At 47.2% G+C, this 23,621-nt stretch overlaps 1 protein-coding gene across 1 annotated transcript in view; it reads right to left on the bottom strand.

Moving 5' to 3' along the window:
- Positions 1-6,486: 6,486 nt before the first annotated feature.
- The window catches only part of LOC119944618 (leucyl and cystinyl aminopeptidase), a 96,604-nt gene continuing 79,469 nt past the window's right edge, over positions 6,487-23,621 (bottom strand). Inside the window, exons 11-18 of the mRNA XM_038765646.1 lie at positions 22,918-23,006; positions 18,935-19,118; positions 16,826-16,982; positions 15,440-15,624; positions 13,322-13,483; positions 11,766-11,906; positions 11,359-11,440; positions 6,487-8,398 (exon numbers count right to left, since the gene is read on the bottom strand). Of these exons, the coding sequence (XP_038621574.1) occupies positions 8,267-8,398; positions 11,359-11,440; positions 11,766-11,906; positions 13,322-13,483; positions 15,440-15,624; positions 16,826-16,982; positions 18,935-19,118; positions 22,918-23,006 (1,132 nt within the window). The 3' untranslated portion in view covers positions 6,487-8,266. The remainder of the gene's footprint in view (positions 8,399-11,358; positions 11,441-11,765; positions 11,907-13,321; positions 13,484-15,439; positions 15,625-16,825; positions 16,983-18,934; positions 19,119-22,917; positions 23,007-23,621) is intronic.

Genomic DNA, 23,621 nt, shown 5'->3' with positions numbered 1-23,621 from the left:
CCTCCTACTTAGATTGTGAACCTCTTGAGTATGGGGCTGTGGGGAGGGGAAGGAGGGATTTCATTCATTCATTCATTCAATCATATTTATTGAGCGCTTACTGTGTGCAGAGCACTTCTTCAATCGTATTTATTGAGCGCTTACTGTGTGCAGAGCACTGTACTAAGCGCTTGGGAAGTACAAGTCGGCAACAAATAGAGACGGTCCCTACCCAACAATGGTCTCACAGTCTAGAAGGGGGAGACAGACAGCAAAACAAAACATGTGGAAAGGTGTCAAGTTGTCAGAACAAATAGAATTAAATCTAAATGCACATCATTATGGTTAACAGCTGGTTCTGGGGGCTCCACGGCATTGGCTGGATGCCATCACGTACTGCGAGGACGATGATGAAGTTCCCCAGAAGTCCACAGCCCTTGGCACAGGACTGAGGACTGACTTAATACAGAGCTCTGCACAAAAGTGCTTGATAAATCAATCATATTTGAGTGATTATGTGCAAAGCACTGTAATAAGCACTTGGGACTGAGCCCAACCAAATTTGCTTGTACCCACCCTACTGCTTAGTATAGTGCCTGGCAGAAGGTAAGCACTTAACAAGAACCATAATAATTGTAATTATTACAACAAAATTAGCAGATGTGTTTCCTGTCCATCATGAGCTCACAGTGAAGAGGGAAAGACATTACTATTAATAAGTAATTTATAATATAGAATAATAAAGTTGTACATAATTTGAAGGTATGTACAATTATGTTACATATGTACGTATAATAATAATAATGATGGCATTTGTTAAGCGCTTACTCTGTGAAAAGCACTGTTGGTGATTGGTAAATGATTGATTTATAGTCAGCGGTTGTAGGTTCTAATCTCCACTCTGACACTTGGCAGCTGTGTGACTTTGGGCAAGTCACTTAACTTCTCTGGGCCTCAGTTCCCTCATCTGTAAAATGGGGAAGAAGACTGTGAACCCCATGTGGGACAACCTTGATTACCTTGTACCCCCACTCCCCCACCCCCAGCGTTTAGAACTGTGCGTGGCACATAGTAAGCGCTTAACAAATACCAACACTATTATTATTATTATTATTATTATTGATTGACTACTGGAGCACAACCGGCGAGGATTCTTCCCATGTGGGGTGCTGGGGTGTGGGAAGCTGAGGCCTGCTGGGTTGCTCTCGAGATGTTGGGATTCCCCAGGGAAGAGGAGTCTGCCCTGACTTCTCTGCCCAGGGATTTTCATGGGTCAATCAATGGCCCGCTCCTCTTGGGCTCTGGAGTGAATCTAATTCTTCTGGCATCCTAGACGGTTCCAAAATTCAGGGCAAGAGGGATCCAGCTGGAATCAGACACATCCAACAATCTCGTCGACTTGACCTAGTCCCAGTTTGTGGGTCGCATCAGGCAAGAAGGGTTTCGGTCTGGGAGGGTGATGAGAACAGGGGAAAAAAAAAAATCAAGAGGACAAACAGGCCCGTCTTCAGGCTGGTCCACCCTCCATTGGGCCCACCACCCTACCCCGGGGGAACATCGATCAACTAGCCTAGTGGAGCGAGCCTCAGAGTCAGAACCTGGGTTCTAATCCCACCTCCACTACCTGTCTGCTGCGTGTCCTTGGGTAAGTCGCTTCCCTTCTCTGTGCCTCTGCTACCAAAATGGGGATTAAAGCTGCAAGCCCCAGGTGGGACATGGAATGTGTCCAACCTGATTATCTGGAACCTACCTCAGCACTTACAGTAAGAGCTTAGTATTCTTATTATTAATATTAATAATAATAACCATAAAAAATAGAAGCAGATTGGAAAAAGTCCCTGTCCCACATGGAGTTCGCAGACTAAGGGGGCTCAAGAACAGGTATTTAATCCCCATTTTACAAATGAAGAAGCTGAGGTACAAAAAAGTTGACTTGCTCAAGGTCACATGGCAAGCCAGTGATGGAGCCAAAATTATGAATAACGATATTATTAATAATAATAATAATAGTAAGAGTGGAATTTAAGCACTTACTATGTGCCCGGCACTGTACGAAGCACTAGACTAGGTACAAAGTAACCAGGGTGGACACAATCCCTGTCCCACATGGGACTCAAAGCCCAAGTAGGAAAGAGAACACAAACTGAATCCCCGTTTTACCGATGAGGGAAAAAGAGGCACAGAGAATAATAATAATAATAATGATGGCATTTGTTAAGCGCTTACTATGTGCAAAGCACTGTTCTAAGCGCTGGGGGGGGGATACAAGGTGATCAGGTTGCCCCACGTGGGGCTCAAGACTTGACCAAGATCACAAAGCAGGCATGTGGAAGTACCCGGATTAGAACTGAGGTCTCCCTACTCCTGAGCCGACTCCTGTCCTGAGCTCTTTCCACTGGGCTACACTGCTTCCCCTCAAATGGCCCCCTAGGCTCTTTCAGAAAGACAGACCTTTCTGGCAGGAAGCAGCCACACTAGGCAGCTCACACGACCGACCGCTGTATTTAAATATTTTATTTCCATTTCACAAAAAAAGCAACAGTGACTGCAGTTACATATGCCCTTCAGTCAGTGCAAGTTACCTGCAAACCATTCTTCAGCAGTTCAGTGTAAAGAAAATAAGCCTCTGCTCCTTTAAAAGGTGAAACACATCACCTTTGCATTTACAGTATCATATATATATATATATATATACACACATACACACACTATTTTCAAATGTCTCCCAACTAAAGACAAGGTACTGTACAAGCTCAGAATTTCACCAAAGCTCAAAACGTAATCAACTGCAGTTCTGTAACTTTTATATCGTTCAGAGGAATTAAAATAGAAAACTCTCGCTCCCTTTCAAGTCTCCACATAGTTCTTCAAAGGACTTGAAAGGTTCTATTCTTTACAGCTTCAGATCTTGGTTTCCTCAGGAGTAGAGGACTTAAGAGTAGCTTGTTGCCAGTGCTCCATTTACATTTTCCAATTTTCATTTCATTTTTTTTTTAAACCTTATTGATGGTTTACATCCCCCAACCCAACTTCTGGAGCGTTTCAACCAATCAAGCCGAGACCCTCCTTTTCTTTGAAGTCAATATTTTAGATTAAGAACTGTACAGAATTTGTTAAACACCACCATGACTAACTCAAACAAGATGCCCTTTCTTCCTTACTTTGGATCAAAGTGAAAGTCGCCGTGAAGAAACTTCTGCGTTTCTCTGTTCCAGCAGCGTGATGGGGAAACACCCTCTGGAGCGTCAGCTCGCTGTGGGCAGGGAATGTATCTGATGTTATATTGTACTCTTTCAAGCACTTAGTACAGTGCTTTGCACACAGTAAGTGCTCAATAAGTACGATTGGATGAATGAATGAAACCCCGCCAAATTCAGGCCACATTATCGGCCTGAGAGTTTAATAGGGTAGATAACATTGGTTGAAAACTTTTCCAGGAGCCCAATCGCTGTGCCTCTGTGGAAAAACGAAATTCCCCTGACACTACTGGAACCGAGTCGAGCCTTAACAGATATCGGGACGGTGGGACGATGCAGCTCAAAAGTCTGTTTACACGTGCGTTTCCTTCCAACGAGCCAAACGGGCACCGGTAACATTTACCATGTGGTGAGTGAAATAACTACTTGAAACCAAATGCCAAGAGCCGAAAACTAACACACGGATCTGGATGCAGGGAAAAGGCACACAAAAATGTTCAGTTAATGAGGCAGTATTGTTTCCAATTGCAGGGCAAAATGAAAGATAACATCTTCCAGCACAGGCAACAACAGCAACAACAAATTCAATCAGAGAAAGGAATGCTCTAACTAATGGAGAACAGGTGAGAGATACAGCTATGGCGCACAGCTGAACCTTGCCAGGAAAGCTCTGGCCAGAAAAGTTTGCTCTGGTCTGGGTCTCCAAGTTCCGCTCTAGGTCTCCCAGCCTGGGCCTGGTAATACCAGGCAGAACACGACAGGGCCAACTTAGAAAACTGGCCGCGGGGTCCAATTCCCTGCTGCGGATCCAACTGGGTTCTGAAAAGGCACCTGCAGGCTCAACCCGGCCCCTCCTCTTCAGAGCGAGCTGCTCGTCTGTGGCCGATATGACGGTAGTTTGGCCAGGGGAGAGGACGGGAAGGAGGAAAGACGTGAATCTTACTGGCTGGGAAGCAGGCCTACGTCTGTCTGCCCAAGCCCTGAATAACCTGTGATTTACGGGAAGACAGTTGACCGGTCTTACGACGTGTGTACATACCCACACCCACACACAACCCCTGCCCCCCCAGGTTTGCCCAAGTCCCAAATAAGCTGTGAATTATGGGAAGACAGTTGACACGTTTTGCGTGTGCATTTCCACATACACCTCTACCCCGCAACCCCCCAACACATAGGGTATGACCCCGGTTTGTTCGAGCCCCAAATAAGCTGTGGGTTATGGGTAGACCGTTGACTGGTCCTGCAATAATGTGTACACACAATGTCTCCCACCCTCCCTCCCTCTTTCTCTCAAAATCTCCCCCTGGTTTCACGGACCCTTCCCCAGGAACCCGACAAGCACTGTTGGATTGGCCAAGTTTCCATACCTCTGCTTTACTGAGTACTTCAAGGTCTCCCACCCCATCTCTCTTTCCAAACCACCCCCTCTTCCTCAGCGGTAGGCAGCGGCTGGCATGAACAGTCCTGCCATCTGGCCTCATGTCCCTCAGTGCCAAGACGACTGAGCCCAGTCAGGGCCCCCACCCACCCGGGGGGCGACCAGGGCATCCACAAGTCCGTCCTGTCTGGCCACCATGGCGTCCTGCACAGGCTCCAAAGAGGAGCAAAGGGCTCACAGTCCTCATTCAAGACGTGAACAAGTGTGGGCTCCGCTAGAACTACAAAACGTGGCAGTCATCACAGTCTATACATGCACAACACACACATGGGCACACGCTTATATACAACTGGCCCTGGGTGGGAGAGGAAAGGAGGTCTGAGGCAGGTGACTATCGCTGGGATAATCTTTATTGCTGGGAGGCTGGTCAGGTAGAGCTGTTGTTCTAAACACTTCCAGGGCCGCTGGACCTGTGGGCCTCCTTGGCCAGGCCCCAGCCGGGCTCGACACTTCCTGATCCATACAACTTTAGTGTCGTCCCCCTTCATGTTCTCCTGCCAGCTGGTCCTGCCAGCGGGGTCGGGGGAGGTCTCCAGTCAGTCCGCTGCCCTCCCAAGCCAGAATTGCAGCGTCCCCGTCCGACTCCATGCCGGGGATGTCTTACTGACCCACGGCAGGGGGGCTCGGTCTCCCCATCTCCCCCAGTTGCCACACGTTACAAAGGTCTGTCAAAACCCAGCTCTAAGTCAGTGGCCCGGTTCCAGAGGCCACGGAACTACCGCCAGCTAAAAAGTCACTGCAGAAAATATGACTCGGCAAACCTCCCCAGCGATGGAAAAAGGCACTAAGTTGTGGTAGGGAATCACGATAACTGAGGGGTAACTAGAATTCCCACTCGCTGGCGTCCTGAAATGGAGACCTTTGGGATTATTCCGGTTTCCATAACTTCAGGCCCCCAAACCGCCACAACTTCGGGGGAAAGATGTTGTCTTCTTTCACCTCTTCCCCGCTAATTCCTCTTCAGGGCACACAGGGACAGGGGTGACTCCTTTATCCCATACTCTCCTACTGAGACCAAAGCTCAAAGGATGGCACTTCCTTTTCCATGACTTTACAGCCTCGTGCAGGACGGAACCCTGGGTCCCCAAGCCTCAGGGCCTGGCTCCGAACTTGGGTTCCTCAGAGAAAACCCCCAAACTGCCAGAATCACTCCTTGAAAGCAGTATGGCCTAGTGGATAGAGCTTGGACCTAGGAGTTGGAAGGGCATGGGTTCAAATCCCAGCTCCATCACTTGTCTGCTCTGTGACCTCGGGCAAGTCACTTCACTTCTCTGTGCTTCAGTTACCTCATCTGTTTTCATTCATTCAATCATATTTATTGAGCATTTACTGTGTGCAGAGCACTGTACTAAGTGCTTGGGAGAGTACAAAAGAACAATATACAGACACGTTCCCTGCCCACAGATGGGGATTAAGACTGTGAGTCCCCTATGGGACAGGGACTGTGTCCAACCTGATTAGCTTGTATCTACCCCAGCACTTAGAACATTGCTTGGCACATACTAAGCGCTTAACAAATACCATCATCATCGGAAGCGCCAGTCCTACAGCCAAGTGGCGCAGTGCACATAGTTCTGGAGACAGGACGATGCTTTAGTTGATTTGGTACGAACGAATCGGAAAAGCCACTTTTGGGACTGAAAAATCAGGACAGGAGGGAAAACTGGCCAATGAATTGAGGGATATAATCCTCTTCTTCCCCTCGCCTAGGATCTCTAACGGACTGAACAGAAAAAGGAGCAGACACATTTTCTGACGAGAAACATTAGCTGAGGAGTTGAAACCCAGCCTGGGAACAAGAGGCAGGCAAAGAGAGGTGAGGGAAACAGAAAAATCCACATGGTTGATTTTAAGATGTATCAAAAATTAAACTCCGTATCAAAGAGACATTTTTAATAGTTCAGGACTACAACACAGCGAAAGCAAAACCCACAAGGCTCCCAACTTGGCTTTTCTCCTCCCTAAAATTCAGGATCATGCATCCAGACTGCGTCGCCCATCTGCAAGCCCAAAGAGACTATTGTAAAATTCCAAAAAAAAACCCAAACACCTGAGCCCTCTGTGTGGAATTTTAGTACAGTTCTCAGATTCTGCCCAGATGCCACCCCTCAACTCCCTCTGCTCAAGAATGGGTCGACAGATGACGAGAAATGAAGAAAAAAATGGTAGAAGTTATAGCAAAACAAATGACAAAAAATTCTACAAAAAAGCAAAAATCTTCCACAACCTAAGATATAGTCACACCCATGACTTTGAACTGTAACCAGCTAATTTGGATCCATTAATTCCCTCTTACTGAATGAAACATTGTACCATCATTTGTCTACCTACAGTGCACTGAAAATCAAAATTTTTTTTGAGGTTTGCTTTTGTTTTAATTGTAAATGACTGAAAAATTTGGAGGAGAAACATTTTCTCCCAAGAACTGAAATAACACAGCCGACCGGGACTATATCTGCATAGCTTAAATTATTCAAGTACAGCATTCCTCCCTGTGGGTTAGAGTTGCTGGTGACCACAGTTAGAACGTTTGTCATACACACACACAGATATACGTATACACACCTACATACGTACGTGTATATCTATGTATACATATATTCTTTTTGCCATGTCTTGACAACCACGTCCCGCTCTCCCAGCGACAACTGAGGGAAGACGTATTCCGAGAAGACGCTCTGTCAGCCAAACCATGATCAAAAGCGAATTTGCCCCGGCTCGCCTCCACCTTCCTTCATCTCTTTACGGTACAGAGATTCAGCTTCTGTGAGGTCCACCTGGAACGCTCTCGTCCCATCTCTGTTTTGGAACCCCCGACAGAGGAGGAAGATCTGAGGGGCCGGTTGCCTCAGGGAGGAAACCTAAATCCCGGGAAGAAATTGAGAACAGAGACAAAGACCGACGGCGAGTCGGGCCCCGAGGCGGTGACGTCCAGCCCCTGTGGGTCGACACCAGCCTGACCCGACCCACCTGCACAATTGGGAAAAACACGCTTGGGAGTCCAAGGTGCTCTGGTTAACATCTGAACTGCGGGGCCTACAGCTAGTTCTGGCACAGACGGCTTCGGGGAGGGGGTGAGGGGTAGGAGGGGACGCTCAGAAATGAGAAATCCACCCCGCATCAGTGCCCAGCAGGGCACCCTGGTTTTTCTGCTATTTATCTGGCTTTGGGGCTCAAGAGTGGAGGCAGCGCGTTTAACGCCTCCTATTCCAGAAAGTCTCTGAGAACATCTGGATCATCCAAACCCGAAGCCAAACCACATTTAGGTTCCCCTAGGCCAGGTTCGGTGTCCAGCAGGTGGAGGGTTTAGAGACCGTGGAGCCAGGGATGACTTCCCCGAAAACCCGGCTCCTGGAATAGGCTTGGCGGCCCGCTGCGGTTCTGGAACCGAACGTGTCTCCGTCCTCCCGGAAGCACTCGGTCAACTGGGCCGAACTCTCGCAATAAATACCCAGCCCGCCCCCTGCCCCCGGCTGCCCTAGGTGACCTGGACGAAAAACAGGGGAGATGTGCCCTGAGCAAACTAGAACCTCTACGTAGTGCAAACCAAGTTGCAGCGCTGCCCGTTTTCACCCTGGCTTTGGCGAAAGCAACAGAGCGACAGTTCACAAGCCTTCCGCACGGCTAACACGGGGGCGAGAGGCCGGACCCTCTACAACCACGCGGACAGCTCTTTCAAGTTCTTCTTCATCCACTGGACGTTCAGCTGGATGATCTCGATGGCCTCCTGGGCACAACGGAGCTGGTAGGAGGCCTCCAGTTTGGAGTCAAAGAACGCCTGGACCTGTGAGGGGCACAGATGGGATAATGAAAAGTCACGTCTCCGAGCGACAACTCTGAGCTTCCTCTAGGCTCCAAGCTCCTTGAGGGCAGGGATCATGTCTACTTCCTCTAACATACTCTCCGAAGCGCTCAGTACAGACTCTGCACTTGGTAAGAACTCAATAAATACCACTGCCCTACAGCACTTATGTACAAATCTGTAATTTATTCATTTATATTACTGTCTTTCTCCTCCCGCAGACTGTAAGCTCATTGTGAGCAGGGAATGTGTCTGTTTATTATTATATTGTACTCTCCCAAGTGTTTGGTACAGTGCTCTGCACACAGTAAGTGCTCAATAAATACAATTGACTGACTGACCACTGATTGGTTAGGCTAATTTGTACACTTTTTTGGTAAAAAAAAGATCCAAATAATGATCTCATTTTGTCCTTCCAAGGTCACTCGGAGAGAGAGAGAGAAATGGAGGCACTGATCTCTAGACTGTATAGATGAAGATGTAAGAACGTGAGAAGTTAAGCAACTTGTCCTAGATCACACAGCCGAAGAGTGGTGAAGATGATGATGGTATTTGTTAAGCTCTTTCTATGTGCCAAGCACTGTTCTAAGCGCTGAGGTAGATATAAGGTAATTAGGTTGTCCCACATGGGGCTCACAGTCTTAATCCCCATTTTCCAGGTGAGGGAACTGAGGCACAGAGAACTTAAGTGGCTTGTCCAAAGTCACATGGCAGACAAGTGGCGGAGCTGGGATTAGAACCCATGACCTCTGACTCCCAAGCCCGGGCTGTTCCCACTGAGCCACGCTGCTTCTCTAGAGATTATAACCCACTTGAGCAGTTCCCAGGTCTGCATTCCTTCTGCTACCTGACACCGCTCTGAGAAACTACCCCTTGACCCCAGTCAATCAGTGGAATTTATCGAGCTCTTATTGGATGCAGAAGACTGCATTAAGTGCTTAGGAGAGTAAAATGTAACAGAGTTGGAAGGTGTGTTCCCTATTCATAAGGATCAATAACAATAACAATTGTGGTACTTGTTAAGTGCTTACTATGTGCCAGGCACTGTACTAAGTGCTGGGGTAGATACGAGCAAAGCAGTTTGGGGCTCACACCCTCAATCCCCATGTTTGGTTTTGTTCTCTGTCTCCCCATTTTAATCAATCAATCAATCAATCAATCGTATTTATTGAGCGCTTACTATGTGCAGAGCACTGTACTAAGCGCTTGGGAAGTACAAATTGGCATCACATAGAGACAGTCCCTACCCAACAGTGGGCTCACAGTCTAAAAGGGGGAGACAGAGAACAGAACCAAACATACCAACAAAATAAAATAAGTAGGATAGAAATGTACAAGTAAAATAAATATATAAATAAATAAATAGAGTAATAAATATGTACAACCATATATATATATATATATATATACAGGTGCTGTGGGGAAGGGAAGGAGGTAAGACAGGGGGATGGAGAGGGGGACGAGGGGGAGAGGAAGACTGTGAGCCCACTGTTGGGTAGGGACTGTCACTATATGTTGCCAACTTGTACTTCCCAAGCGCTTAGTACAGTGCTCTGCACACAGTAAGCGCTCAATAAATACGATTGATTGATTGATTTCCCATATGAGGTGACTGCGGCACAGAGAAATGAAGTGACTTGCCTAAGGCCACGCAGCATGGCTCAGTGGGAAGAGCCTAGGCTTTGGAGCCTGAGGTCATGGGTTCAAATCCCAGCTCCGCCAACTGTCAGCTGTGTGACTTTGGGCGAATCACTTAATTTCTCTGTGCCTCAGTTCCCTCATCTGTAAAATAGGGATTGAGACTGTGAGCCCCCCGTGGAACAACCTGATCACCTTGTAACCTCCCCAGCGCTTAGAACAGTACTTTGCACATAGTAAGCGCTTAATAAATGCTATCATTATTATTAGTAGTAGTAGTAGTAGGCAAGAGTCAGAGCTGGGGCACAATGTGACTGGGTTAAGAGACCCAGACATTCACTGTTCAAGAGAGGAATTTCTAATACTTTAAGGAAAATAAAACACGTTGTAAAGTAGTATACACAGAAGATAAAAATCGCAAATTTCCCCACTAAAAATGGAGGTTTCCTCTGTATATCAATTCACTGATATTTAAACGAACGTGGTCCCGCTTGGGTTGAAAAATGAGATGTTAGCTGTGGGAACCGAGGGCAGAGTCCACGGTCATTCATTCATTCATTCAATCGTATTAATTGAGCACTTACTGTGTGCAGAGTCCTGTACTAAGCGCTTGGCAACATATAGAGATGGTCCCTACCCAACAGCAGGCTCACAGTCTAGAAGGAGGAGGCGGACAACAAAACATAACATACTAACAAAATAAAATAAATAGAATAAATATGTACAAATAAAATAGAGTAATAAATACGTACAAACATATATACATATATCCAGGTGCTGTGGGGAGGGGAAGGAGGTAAGGCAGGGGGGATGGGGAGAGGAAGGAGGGAGCTCAGTCTGGGAAGGCCTCTTGGAGGAGGTGAGCTCTCAGTAGGTCAGGCCTTGGACGGGAGTTTCCCAGACGGGGAGGTGCAGCCATCTGCAGACCAGGGAGTTGGAAGGGGGCAATCTCACCGAGTCCTGGGCCGGCCCCTTCCCCATGTGGCCGGGCGTCCGAATCCCCAGGTGATAGGGAGATAATAATAATAGTAATGATGGGGTTACTTACTGGGCGCTTACTATGTGCAAAGCACTGTTAGCACTGGGGTTGATGCAAGGTAATCAGATTGTCCCAGGTGGGGCTCACAGTCTTAATCCCCACTTTACAGATGAGGTAACTGAGGCACAGAGAAGTTAAGTCACTTGCCCAAGGTCACACAGCTGATAAGTGGCGGAGCCGGAACTGACCTCTGACTCCCAAGCCCGTGCTCTTTCCACTGACCCAGGCTGCTGACCCCTCCCAATCGCTACGCCCCAGAACCAACCTCGAACAAGTGCTCTTCCGTGGAAAACTGGTGAGTTGAGCCAGCCACGATACTCTGGATTGTGTAGGATCCTAAATGGAACCTGGGAGAGGGAGAAGAGCGAATGAGCCTGCCAGATACAGCGTCACCGAAGACTCGCCCGCTCGGAGTCGGCCTTAGAGCCCTGCCTTTTTCTGGACATCCGTTGACCTTAGCGGGTCAGCGGATGCTGGGTCCGGGCCCGCCCTGCTCCACATCCGCTGCGTGGGAGCTTTGCTAGGGCTGGAATGCCGGGAAGCCAGAGAATGAATACCGCCCGCCTACTCAGCCGGTTACCGCTACTGACGGACAACATCCCAATCAGGCTGCATTTCTCAGAAGCCGCCAATCTCCCACTGTCCTGGTCTCGTGATTTTGATGGAACTTACTGTCGCGTGAGTCTGTCCCAGTTCTCTTTCACAAAATCCCAGGCCAACAAGTGCCCGGGAAAACTTCTGCTGACCATCCCTATGATGCTGGCCAGCTTCTGGGTCCTGATGAGGTCTCCTTCCAGGCTGGCCTTCATTAACCTACAGGAGAGAGCACACATGATGACACTTGAGAACTTGTTCATCATCATCATCAATCGTATTTATTGAGCGCTTACTATGTGCAGAGCACTGTACTAAGCGCTTGGGAAGTACAAATTGGCAACATATAGAGACAGTCCCTACCCAACAGTGGGCTCACAGTTTAAAAGGGGGAGATAGAGAACAAAACCAAACATACTAACAAAATAAAATAAATAGAATAGATATGTACAAGTAAAATAAATAAATAAATAGAGTAATAAATATGCACAAACATATATACATATATACAGGTGCTGTGGGGAAGGGAAGGAGGTAAGATGGGGGGATGGAGAGGGGGACGAGGGGGAGAGGAAGGAAGGGGCTCACTCTGGGAAGGCCTCTTGTTCCCTCCGCTGTGAAGACTCGAGACAGAGTTCGTTATGGGCAGGGAACGTGACTGCTAATTTTGTTGTATTGTACTCTCCTAAGGGCTTAGAATACATAGAAAGTGCTCAATAAATACCACTGAGGATGATAATGATGATGTAGCAGCAAAGCAACTGCAGAGAAGCAGTGTGGCCTAGTTCAAAGAGCACGGCCTTGGGGTTAAGGGGATCCGGGTTCTAAACCTGGCTAAGAAACTTGACTGCTGTGTGACTAGGGCAAGTCGCTTTGCTTCCCTGGACCTTGGTTCCTTCATCTGTAAAGTTGGGGTTCGTTATCTCTCTCCCTCACGGTTAGACTGCGGAACCGATGTGGGAAAAAGGACTGTGTCTGATAGGAAGATCTTTAATCGATCAATTGATGGTATTCACTAAGTACATACTGTGTGCAAATCAATGTACTAAATGCTTGGGAAGATATAATTTGACAGAGTTGGTGAACATGATCCCTGCCCTCAAGGAGCATACAGTCCACAGAGGAGCTTAGACTCTACTCCAGTGCTTGACAAATAGTAAGCACTTGAGCACTATTATGACAATGATTTTGAGGTTCTGCACCCCATCTCCCTGATAGCATCCAAAGGGGCTGAGGTCCAGCGCCCCAAAGTGAGGAGGAGAAAGAGGAGTTTCTGCCCCCCATCCCCCTTACAGTCAGCAGCCACAGGTCTGAGGAATGAAGCCCTAGAGTGAGGAGGAGGAGGAGTTTCTGCACTCCATTCCCCTGACAGATAGCAGCTTACAGGGACTGAGGTACAGGGTCACACAGTAAGGAGGAGGAGGAGGAGTTTCTGCATCCCATCTCTATGACAGACAGTAGCTATAGGGGGCTGAGGAACGGAGCTCAGATTGAGGAAGTGGAGTTTCTGTGAGCCCTATTTCTCTGACTAAGGAAAGGCGCCCGCGAGGTGGGAGAGAAGAGGAGATGCTCATTTGGGCCCCTGTCTATTCTGAGGCTGTTGTCATTTGCATTTCTCCTGGGGGGTTCCGTACCATCCAAGCTTCCGGACATCCTTGGTGCTGGCCAGGGCTTCGAGGACCTTGTTCTTCTCGGCCTCCGACTCCGAGTATGCGTACACCTGAATGAGGAAGTCCCAACCTTCTTCGCTCTGGGCTCCAACTTTGAACACGGTTGCCATGATATCGGTGGGCAGGCTATGAGAGACACACAGACACACATGTGAAAGCAGCGGTGCCCTGAGGACATTCATTCATTCAATCGTTCATTCAATCGTATTTATTGAGTGCTTACTGTGTGCAGAGCACTGTACTAAGCGCTTGGGAAGTACAAGTTGGCAACATATAGAGACGGTCCCTACCCAACAGCAGGCTCACAGTCTAGAAGGGGGAGACAGACAACAAAACATATTAACAAAATAAAATAGAATAAATATGTACAAATAAAATAGAGTAATAAATACGTACAAACATAGATACATATATACAGGTGCTGTGGGGAGGGGAAGGAGGTAAGGTGGGGGGAGGGGGAGGGGGAGGAGGGGGAGAGGAGGGCACCTCTCAGAGGCGGGGCCTATATCCTTAAAGGCTTTTTAATTTGGGGTCGCAGCCTGGAAGCTGAGAGAATTCAATCAGGGTGACTTTACTCTTGGCCTAAAGGCATGTCTGTATTTGGGGCAAGCACATACGCACACAGACATCCATAAATGCCACAATCACACCGTGAATGGAGATGACTGCCAGTCAGCCAGTCAATCGTATTTATTCAGGTCTTACTGTGTGCAGAGCACTGTACTACGCACTTGGGACAGTACGCTATAACAATTTAACAGACACATTCTCATCCCACAATGAGTTTATAGTCTAGCGGGGAGATCATCATCATCATCAATCGTATTTATTGAGCGCTTACTGTGTGCAGAGCACTGTACTAAGCGCTTGGGAAGTACGAATTGGCAACATATAGAGATGGTCCCTACCCAACAGTGGGCTCACAGTCTAAAAGGGGGAGATAGAGAACAAAACCAAACATACTAACAAAATAAAATAAATAGAATAGATACGTACAAGTAAAATAAATAGAGTAATAAATATGTACAAACATATATACATATATACAGGTGCTGTGGGGAAGGGAAGGAGGTAAGATGGGGGGGGATGGAGAGACCCAAGATGGGACCCAGTGAAGAGGTGAGCGGCGGCAGAGGAGCGGAGGGTGCGGGCTGGGCTGGAGAAGGACAGAAGAGACGGGAGGTAGGAGGGGGCGAGGGGATGGACAGCCTTGAAGCTGAGAGTGAGGAGGCAACCACTGGAGATTTTTGATTGACCACTTATGGTGTGCAGAGCACTGTACTAATATAAATAAATGACGGATATGTACATAAGTGCTGTGGATTAAGGCCCAGGCACTTTCCTGACGAAGTCCTCATTTCCTTTTCTCCCACTCCCTTCTGCATCACCCTGATGTGCTCCCTTTATTCACCAACCCCTCAGTCCCATAGCACTTATGTACATATCTGTAATTTATTTATTTATATTAATATCTGTCTCCCCTTCTAGACCATAAGCTGCCATGGGCAGGGAATGTGTTTATTATATTGTACTCTCCCAAGTGCTTAGTACAGTGCTCTGCCCATGGTAAGCACTCAATAAATATGATCGATTGACTGATGACACCCAGGGATGTGACAAGCAGTTAGATCTGGGGCTTGAGATTACGGTGCGGTGGATTCTACCATTGGCTTGGCTTGGGCCTCCATGGTGGATTTCTCTCTCTGGGTCTGGGTCTGTAGGAATGTTGAATCGCACCCTGCCAGAACTTACCTATATCCCCACCCCAAAAACCCGCTGCTTGCTCTCCTCATTAGGGAGCGATTGAGATGGGAAAGGGAGGCAGCAGGAAGAAGGACACAAGCTTAGCCCACAACCATACCCATTCGGACCCAAATCCGGAAAGTACGTCATTGTGAGGAGAAGCTCAGCTTGGGCAAACGGTCTCATGGCTTTCCTACTTCCTAGCCAATGGGGGGGATTAGAGTAAGGCTCCAGCAGAGGCTGAGGGCGAGAGGAGGGGAGCCAGTTATCGGGGGCACAGGGGATGGAGGAGGGTAGGGCCAGGCAGGTTGGAAGCATAAGAACCGTCGTCTACGTCACCTGGCTGAAGCATTGGAAGCTTTCCAGTGGGTAAACCAGTCCTGGGCCTCAGGGGTGCAGTTGCCCAGCTGATGTGTGCAGGCGAAGCCCAGCAGGGCAGACCGTAGTTCTCTTTCTGACAGAGTCCCTTCATCCGACCAGGTCTGCTGGTCTATCTTGGGCTGGAGAAGCCTGGCCATCCTGGTCTGGAGAGAGAGGGAGACAGTGAGGGAGACAGAAAGAGAGAGCGCAAGAGAGAGAAAGGAAAAGAGAGAATAGAAGAGAGACATGAAGGGAGAGAAAAATGAAGAGAGAAAGAGAAAGGAGGAGGGAGAGAACAGGAGGGGGAGAGAATGGGAGAGGGAGAGAATGGGAGAAGTAGAGAATAGGAGAAAGGAGAGTGAGAAAGAAAGAAAGAGTGAGAGAGAGGGAGAAAGAGCAAGAGAGCAAGAGAGGGTGCATGACAGAGTACATGAGAGAGAGAAGGAGGTGAAAGGGAAGAGAGTGAGTCCCGGATCTACTAATTCTGATGCACTATTCTCTCCCAAGCACTTAGTATAGTGCTCTGCACCTAAAAAGTGCTCAATACCACTGATTGATCATCATCAATCGTATTTATTGAGTGCTTACTATGTGCAGAGCACTGTACTAAGGGCTTGGGAAGTACAAATTGGCAACATATAGAGACAGTCCCTACCCAACAGTGGGCTCACAGTCTAAAAGACTGATTGACTGATTGCTCCACAGATAGTAAATGTTCAATAGATAGCACTGATTGACCATCAGATTGATTTGTGTAATGGGCAATTCGGCAAGCAGTCAGTTCCCCAGAATTGGGGAAAAGCACGCATGTTTGAGAGACGAATAAAACTAGAAAACTTAACTGGACATCCCTTTGCCGGTCGGTTCCTCCTAGAGTTAATCAGGGCCAAATTCTATATCTTAGACAGAGAAATAAGAATTTCCTTCTTATTAAATTTTCTTCCTCTGATCAGTCAATCCTGAAGAAACGTGGCCTAGAGAAGCAGCGTGGCCTGGATACGACAAGGGACCGGAAGTCTGACGGACCTGGGTTCTGATCCCGGCTCCGACATCTGACTGCTTCCTAACCTTGGGTAAACCACTTCACTATTCTGTGCCTCATTTACCTCATTTATAAAGCGGGGATTAACAATGTGAGCCTCATGTGGGACATGGATTGTGCCCAATCTGATTAGACTGAATCTACCCAAGCACTTAGTATAGTGCCTGGCATATAGTAAGTGCTTAACAAATACCATAAATAAGCACCCTGTTTTGTTTTTAATGGAAGAGCCCCCAATCCAGACACCCACATACCAAAGGTGAGGAGGAAGACTGAGCCCCCAACTCGGACACGTTAGTGAGCAAAAGAAAATGCAGGCATACCACCATTTTGCTGGCCAGATCCCAGTTCCCTCTCTTGTCGAGTAAGTTGTAGATGAGATCTGTCTGGAACAGGGCCTCAGTGATAGGGGCAGTGCTGGTTTCATTTGCAAGGTAATCCATCAGATCAAAGGCCTTCTTCAGTGACACTTTTCCTAACCTAAGGATCAGGGAACAGAAGAGAGCAGCAAATAAATCTACCCCATTCTCCCAAGTGCTTAGTATAGAGCTCTGCACACAATAAGCGCTCAATACACACCACTGACCGGCTGAAATACAGACTCCAAGAGGGAGCGATGGAGTGGAGGGAGGAAAGAACAGAGGGGAAGGAAGAGAGAGAGGAGAAAGGAAGATAGGAGGGTGAGGCAGATGAGAGGATGATGAGGAAAGAAGGGCAAGGGGAAGGCGAAACAGACCAACTCGGCCTAGTTAAAGGAGCACAGGCCTGGGAATCAGAGGACCTGGGTTCTAAACCCAGCTTCCTGCCCACTGACTGACCTTGGCCAAGTCACAACTTCGTTGGGCCTCAGTTTCATCGGTAAAATGGAGATTAAATACCCATTCTCTCTCCCTCAGACTTTGAGTCCTGTGTGGGGCAGGGACTGTTTTCTCTGCTTCTACTGCTTCAACCTGTAGGCTCACTGTGGGCAGGGAACATGTCTACCAACTCTGTTGTGCTCTCCCAAGTGCTCTGTACAGTGTTCTGCACATATTAAGTGCTCAGTAAATAATAATAATAATAATAATAATAGCATTGACGATGATGACGACCAATCCCAGTGCTTAATACCACGTTCAGCACAAGAGCACTTAAATACCACAGTTATTATCGCTTCTGACAGCAGGGAACACTGCAGAGAGCTCTTTAAGGGGAGGGATCATGTCTACTACATCTAGTATACGCTCCTAAGTGCTCAGTACAGTGCTCTGCACACAGGCACTCAAATAAATTGTCTTAATTGCAATCGTTCTTAAGGATGTGGGAGAAATAGGTTTTCCATGAGAAAAATGACCAGTGAGATGAAAAACACACTTTTGACCTCAGAAACCACCCTAGGATCAGAATTGAAAAATTCAGGCTATAACAAAAAATGCTAATAGAATACATTTCACTCCCTGCCTTCCTTCTGGGAGATGTCCAGCCTGGTAAAAATATCTCTGAGGGCTGGTGAATTTTACAACCCTGGTGAAGTCTTAAAGTCCGCTTTTTTAATAGGGTCGTCAGCATCTTCAATTATATCGCAATAATGAAGGCGACGGATACATAAGGCTTTCACCAGGGATCAGCAACTGTCAGTTAAGGAAATAACAGTCTTATGACCACCCAGAATGCTCTCCTTCCGTTCATGTATATTTCCAGGAAATGATTCCAGGACAGCAATTCATCCATCAACGGCATTAGGGAATGGATAATTAGGATTTTCTTTCCTCTCCCTCACCACCAAAGTAGCTAATGATTTTTCCTCCAGGGAAGATGTAAGGACCTCTTGCCTCTCACTATGGGCAGGGATTGTGTCTGTTATATTGTACTCTCCCAAGCGCTTAGTATAGTGCCCTGCCCACAGTAAGTGCTCAATAAATACAACTGACAGACCGACTGACTGAAAATGGCCATCTCCAAATCCAAGAAGACGCTACAAGACAGTACTTTCTCTGTTCAAATGGAGAGTGAGGCAAGTAGTCCATTGGTAGCTGGAGGTCAGCCGTACTACTACTACTACTAATAATAATTTTGTGGTATTAGGAGCTTACTATGTGTCAAGCACTGTACTAAGCGCAAGCTTAACACAAAATCAAGTTGGACAGAAGTCCTCATCTCAAATGGGACTCACAGTTTAACCCTAACCCTAACCCTAAATTTCACCCCCATTTTACAGATGAGGAAACTGAGGCCTGGAGAAGTCATCCAACTTTCTCAAGGTCACAAAACAGGCAAGTGGAGAAGCAGGATTAAAAGGCAGGTCCCCTGATTTCCCAGCCCGTGCTTCATCCACTAGACCACGCTGACCTGGATACGGAGTCAGGTCAGCCTCACAGGACTCACATGGGAGGCGAACTGATGATAACTACAAAAGAAAAAAAAATCAAGAGACGCCAATAGGTTGCCGTTACCCTGCGACTTGGAAGATGTTGTTGATGAGGCTGGCACGGTCCTGGTCTCCCAGAGCGCTGGCGTTGGCTCTCAGCAGCTCAATGAGGGCGTCCCACTCGCTCTCCGCATAGTTCACGATGTAGTAGCCCCTCATGGCGACATTAAATTTCACCCACTTCACCTCCTCTGTCAGGTTGAGGATATCTAAACCACACCCGAGAAAGATGGCAGAGACAGAATACAGAATGCTGTCAATGCAGATACATGTGGGATCAAACTCGACATTGGGTCATACTATATATATATATATATATATATAATTATATATATATGTAATGAGCATTATTTCCTAGGAAATCAGTTGTAGGGTTCCAACTCAGGAAACCTTCACCCTTACCATTCATTCAATCGTATTTACTGAGCGCTTAATGTGTGCAGAACACTGTACTAAGCGCTTGGGAAGTACAAGTTGGCAACATATAGAGACGGTCCCTACCCAACAACGGGCTCACAGTCTAGAAAGGGGAGACAGACAACAAAACAAAGCATGTAGACAGGTGTCAAGTCGTCAGAACAAACAGAATTAAAGCTAAATGCACATCATTAACAAAACAAATAGAATAGTAAATATGTACAAGTAAAATAAATACAGTGATAAATCTGTACAAACATATATACAGGTGCTGTGGGGAGGGGAAGGAGGTAGGGCTGGGGGGATGGGGAGGAGGAGAGGAAAAAGGGGCTCAGTATGACAGTCTGCTAAATGACAGTCTGCTAAATGACAGTTTAGCAGACAAAGATTAACTGCATTAATTACCATTTTTCTATAGTTGACTGAAGCAAGGAAACTCAATGACAATAATAAAAAAATTATAATAGTGGCATTTGTTAAACACCTCAATACCGCTTTTGCTCCCTATTTATGACAGGGGGACAGACAGGATTTACTGATGGATTGAATATGTGGGTTGAATGAGAGAGGGGAGTCAAGGATAACACCAAGGTTGCGGGCTTGTGAGACAGGAAGGATGGTGGTGCTGTCTACAGTGATCAGAAAGCCGGGGGAGGACGGGGTTTGGGTGGGAAAATAAGGAGTTCTGTTTTGGACATGTTAAGCTTGAGGTGACGGGAGGACACCCAAGTTGAGATGTCTCGAAGCCAAGAGGAAATGCGAGATGCAGAGAGGGAGAAATACCAGAGCTGTAGACGTATAGAGAGATGCAGTTGAGGGTTATCATTTATTCATTCATTCATTCAATCGTATTTATTGAGCGCTTACTGTGTGCACAGCACTGTACTAAGTGCTTGGGAAGTACAAGTTGGCAACATATAGAGATGGTCCCTACCCAACAGCGGGCTCACAGTCTAGAAGGGGGAGACAGACAAAACAAAACACATTAACAAAATAAAATAGAATAAATATGCACCAATAAAATAAATAAATAGAGTATACAAACATATATACATATATACAGGTGCTGTGGGGACGGGAAGGAGGTAACGTGGGGGGGAGGGGGAGGAGGGTCATGTGAGCCAATGAGTTCTTCAAGGGAGTGAGTGTAGACGAGAATAGAAGGGGACGCAGAACTGAACCTTGAGGGACCCCCACATTTAGGGGATGGGAGGCAGAGGAGGAGCCTGCAAAGAAGACTGAGAATGAATGGCCAGAGAGATAAGAGAAGAAACAGGAGAGGGCAGAGTCAGTGAAGCCGAGGCTGTATAATATTTCCAGGAGAAGGGGGTGGTTCACAGCATTGAAGCCAGCTCGGAGGTCGAGGAGGATTAGGATGGAGCAGAGGCCATTGGATATGGCAAGAAGGAGATCACTGGTGAATGGTGACTTCCACTCCCACCTTTATGCCAAATAATAACATTAATAATTGGGGTATTTTTTAGGGGCTTGCCATGTGTCAACAAGCACTGTTCTAAGCCCTGGGTGTATGTGATACCATCTGAATAATCAATCAGTGGCATTTATTGAACACTTACTATGTACAGAACATTGTATTTAGCACTTGGGAGAGTTCAATACAACAAAATTAGCAGAACCATTCACTGGCCATAACAGACCCAGTCCCTGGCCCACACAGGGCTCACAGTTTAAGGAAAAGGGAGATCAGGTATATCATCCCCATTTTACAGGGGAGGGAACTGAGGCACAGTGAAAAGACTGGCCCAAAGTCATACACCAGGCAGGTGGTGGAGTCAGGATTCAAACCCAGATCTCCTGGCTCCCAGGCCTATGCTCTTTCAACTAGGGAATGCTGTGTGTCTCTATGCTGAAATGTTGGATTTTCTCAACTGGGACTTCGGGCTAGTGGAATTGGGCTGGGAGCCAGTGGAGTCCTCATAGAAGCCGCTGAGCCCATGGCATCTCGCGACCTTTGCCAATTTGCCAGGGAAGACAGGGCTGAGATCCAGAACCCAAACATTCCCACCAATACCCACATGGGCCTTGGCCCAAGTCACTTCCATAACATCTGGAAACGATAAGCTGGAAAATTCTTGCTTCGTGTCAAGATTAGTTTCAGGACAGTTTATTATTTAAAGGACTATTTACCTTATCTTTCCTCTATAAAAGCCAAGAGTCATTTCTGACCCTTAATAAGTGTCTGCTGCTCAGACCGAGGGCGGTTATGTGTGAGTATACGGGAAAATACAGGGCTCTCTGTTTCTGAAACAAAGATACGGTGACACAGGGTTTCACTTGGGCAGCTAAAGACCCCCAATATCGGCAAAATGCATGCAACCCAGCCCCCAATACCAGCCATTCCTGACTTATTTCCCCTACTCCCTCTCCCTTCTATGTCACTCTTGCTTTTGGATCTGTACCCTTATATCCACATCCATTATTTTAATGTCCGTCTCCCCCTCTAGACTGTAAACTTTTTGTGGGCAGGGCACATGTCTCCCAAGTCTGATATAAAGTACTTTCCCATAGCCACTGCCTCCACCAGCTGTTCCAGACATTTAGCTTCCTCCTTAAACCTCCTGTCGCCCTGCTCCCACCATCTCTTTCCCCTAATGACCTGGTCACATATTTCATTAACAAAATTGAAACCATGAGGCGAGATCTCCCTAAAGTCTCCCTTACTCCTTTCCAATCCCCCCTTTTTCCTAAATCTTCTTCGACTCTCCCTATATTCCCTGCAGTCACTTAAGACGAGATCTCTCGCCTCCTGTCTAAATCTCCCCCTTCCACCCATGCTTCTGATTCCATCCCTTCATACCTTTTTGAAACATTCAACCCACCACCTCCGCCCCCCCACCTCCTTCTTCCCTCCTAGACTGCCATCTTCAACTGTTCATTTTCCAATGGCTTCTTCCCCCGTGCTTTCAAACACACTTAAGTATTCCCTATCCTAAAATAACCTTCCCTTGACCCCACAGCTGCTTCCAGTTTTCACCCACCTCCCGCCTACCATTCCTCTTCAAACTTCTTGAGAGAGTTGTTTAGACCCACTGTCTCCACTTCCTCTCCCAACTTTCGTCTTGATCCCCTTCAAGTGCTTACTACGTGCCAAGCACTGTTCTAAGTACTGGGGTAGATACAAGGTAATCAGATTGTCCCACGCGGGGCTCACAGTCTTAATCCCCATTTTACAGGTGAGGAAACTGAGGCACAGAGAAGTTAAGTGGCTTACCCAAGGTCACACAGCAGACAAGTAGAAGAGCCGGGATTAGAACTCACATCCTCCGACTCCAAAGCCCGTGCTTTTTCCACTAAGCCATGACGTATTGAAGCATAACACAGTTACCAGCACTCAAGTGTACATTTTGCAAAGCAACCTGAGTAAACTGGAAACGGCCCAGAGAAGCTACACGACTTGATCAAGGTCACCCAGAAGGTCAAGTGACCGAGTACGGATTAGAACCCAGATCTCCCAACTCCAAGGCCTGTGCCCTTTCCATTGGAGCATGCTGCTCTTCAACATGAAAAATGAAAATTTCAAGTTCCTTGAAAGGAATGCTACGATCAGTTTACAGTACTACATCTGATTACCTGACTTTTTGTCCAATAATGCCACGTGGGGAAGGTCAAACACGCTGGAGTTACTGGTGATGTAGGTGAGTGGGATGTGCCACAGGTGACTGGAGAGAGAAGAAACAAACCCATAAATCCCCGGCAGCCCACTGCAAACCATTCAACGGGGCCTCGGGACCCTGGAGAACTAACACCATCCCTCACCCCGGTACCATCCGTCCGGATCAACCTTGTGATTCCCCCCATCTCAGGTCCACCACATGCCACTCTCCTCAACAATCCATCGCCCAAGTCCCACCTCCAAGTGCCAACAGCCTAGGACTTGAGACATTCGTCAAGAAAACGACAGACATATCAAAAAATAAATCAATAAACATCAGTAGGTATGTGATTGACTGAAGTGATTTTTTTTTTTCGGAAATCCAATACCGCCTTGGCCATCCTAACCCACTCAAAAATTACTAATGATAATAATGATGGCACTTATTAAGTGCCTACTATGTGCAAAGCACTGTTTTAAGCACTGGGGAGGTTACAAGGTGATCAGGTTGTCTCACGGGGGGTTCACAGGCTTAATCCCCATTTTACAGATGAGGGAACTGAGGCCCAGAGAAGTGACTTGCCCAAAGTCACACAGCTAACAATTGGCGGAGCCGGGATTTGAACCCATGAGCTCTGACTCCAAAGCCCACACTCTTTCCACTGAGCCACGCTACTACTAC

Source organism: Tachyglossus aculeatus, chromosome 23 (genome assembly GCF_015852505.1).
Source record: "Tachyglossus aculeatus isolate mTacAcu1 chromosome 23, mTacAcu1.pri, whole genome shotgun sequence".
Lineage (NCBI taxonomy): Eukaryota > Metazoa > Chordata > Mammalia > Monotremata > Tachyglossidae > Tachyglossus > Tachyglossus aculeatus.
The sequence above is the reverse complement of the archived record's forward strand: the minus strand, read 5'-3'. Positions and strand labels throughout refer to the sequence as shown.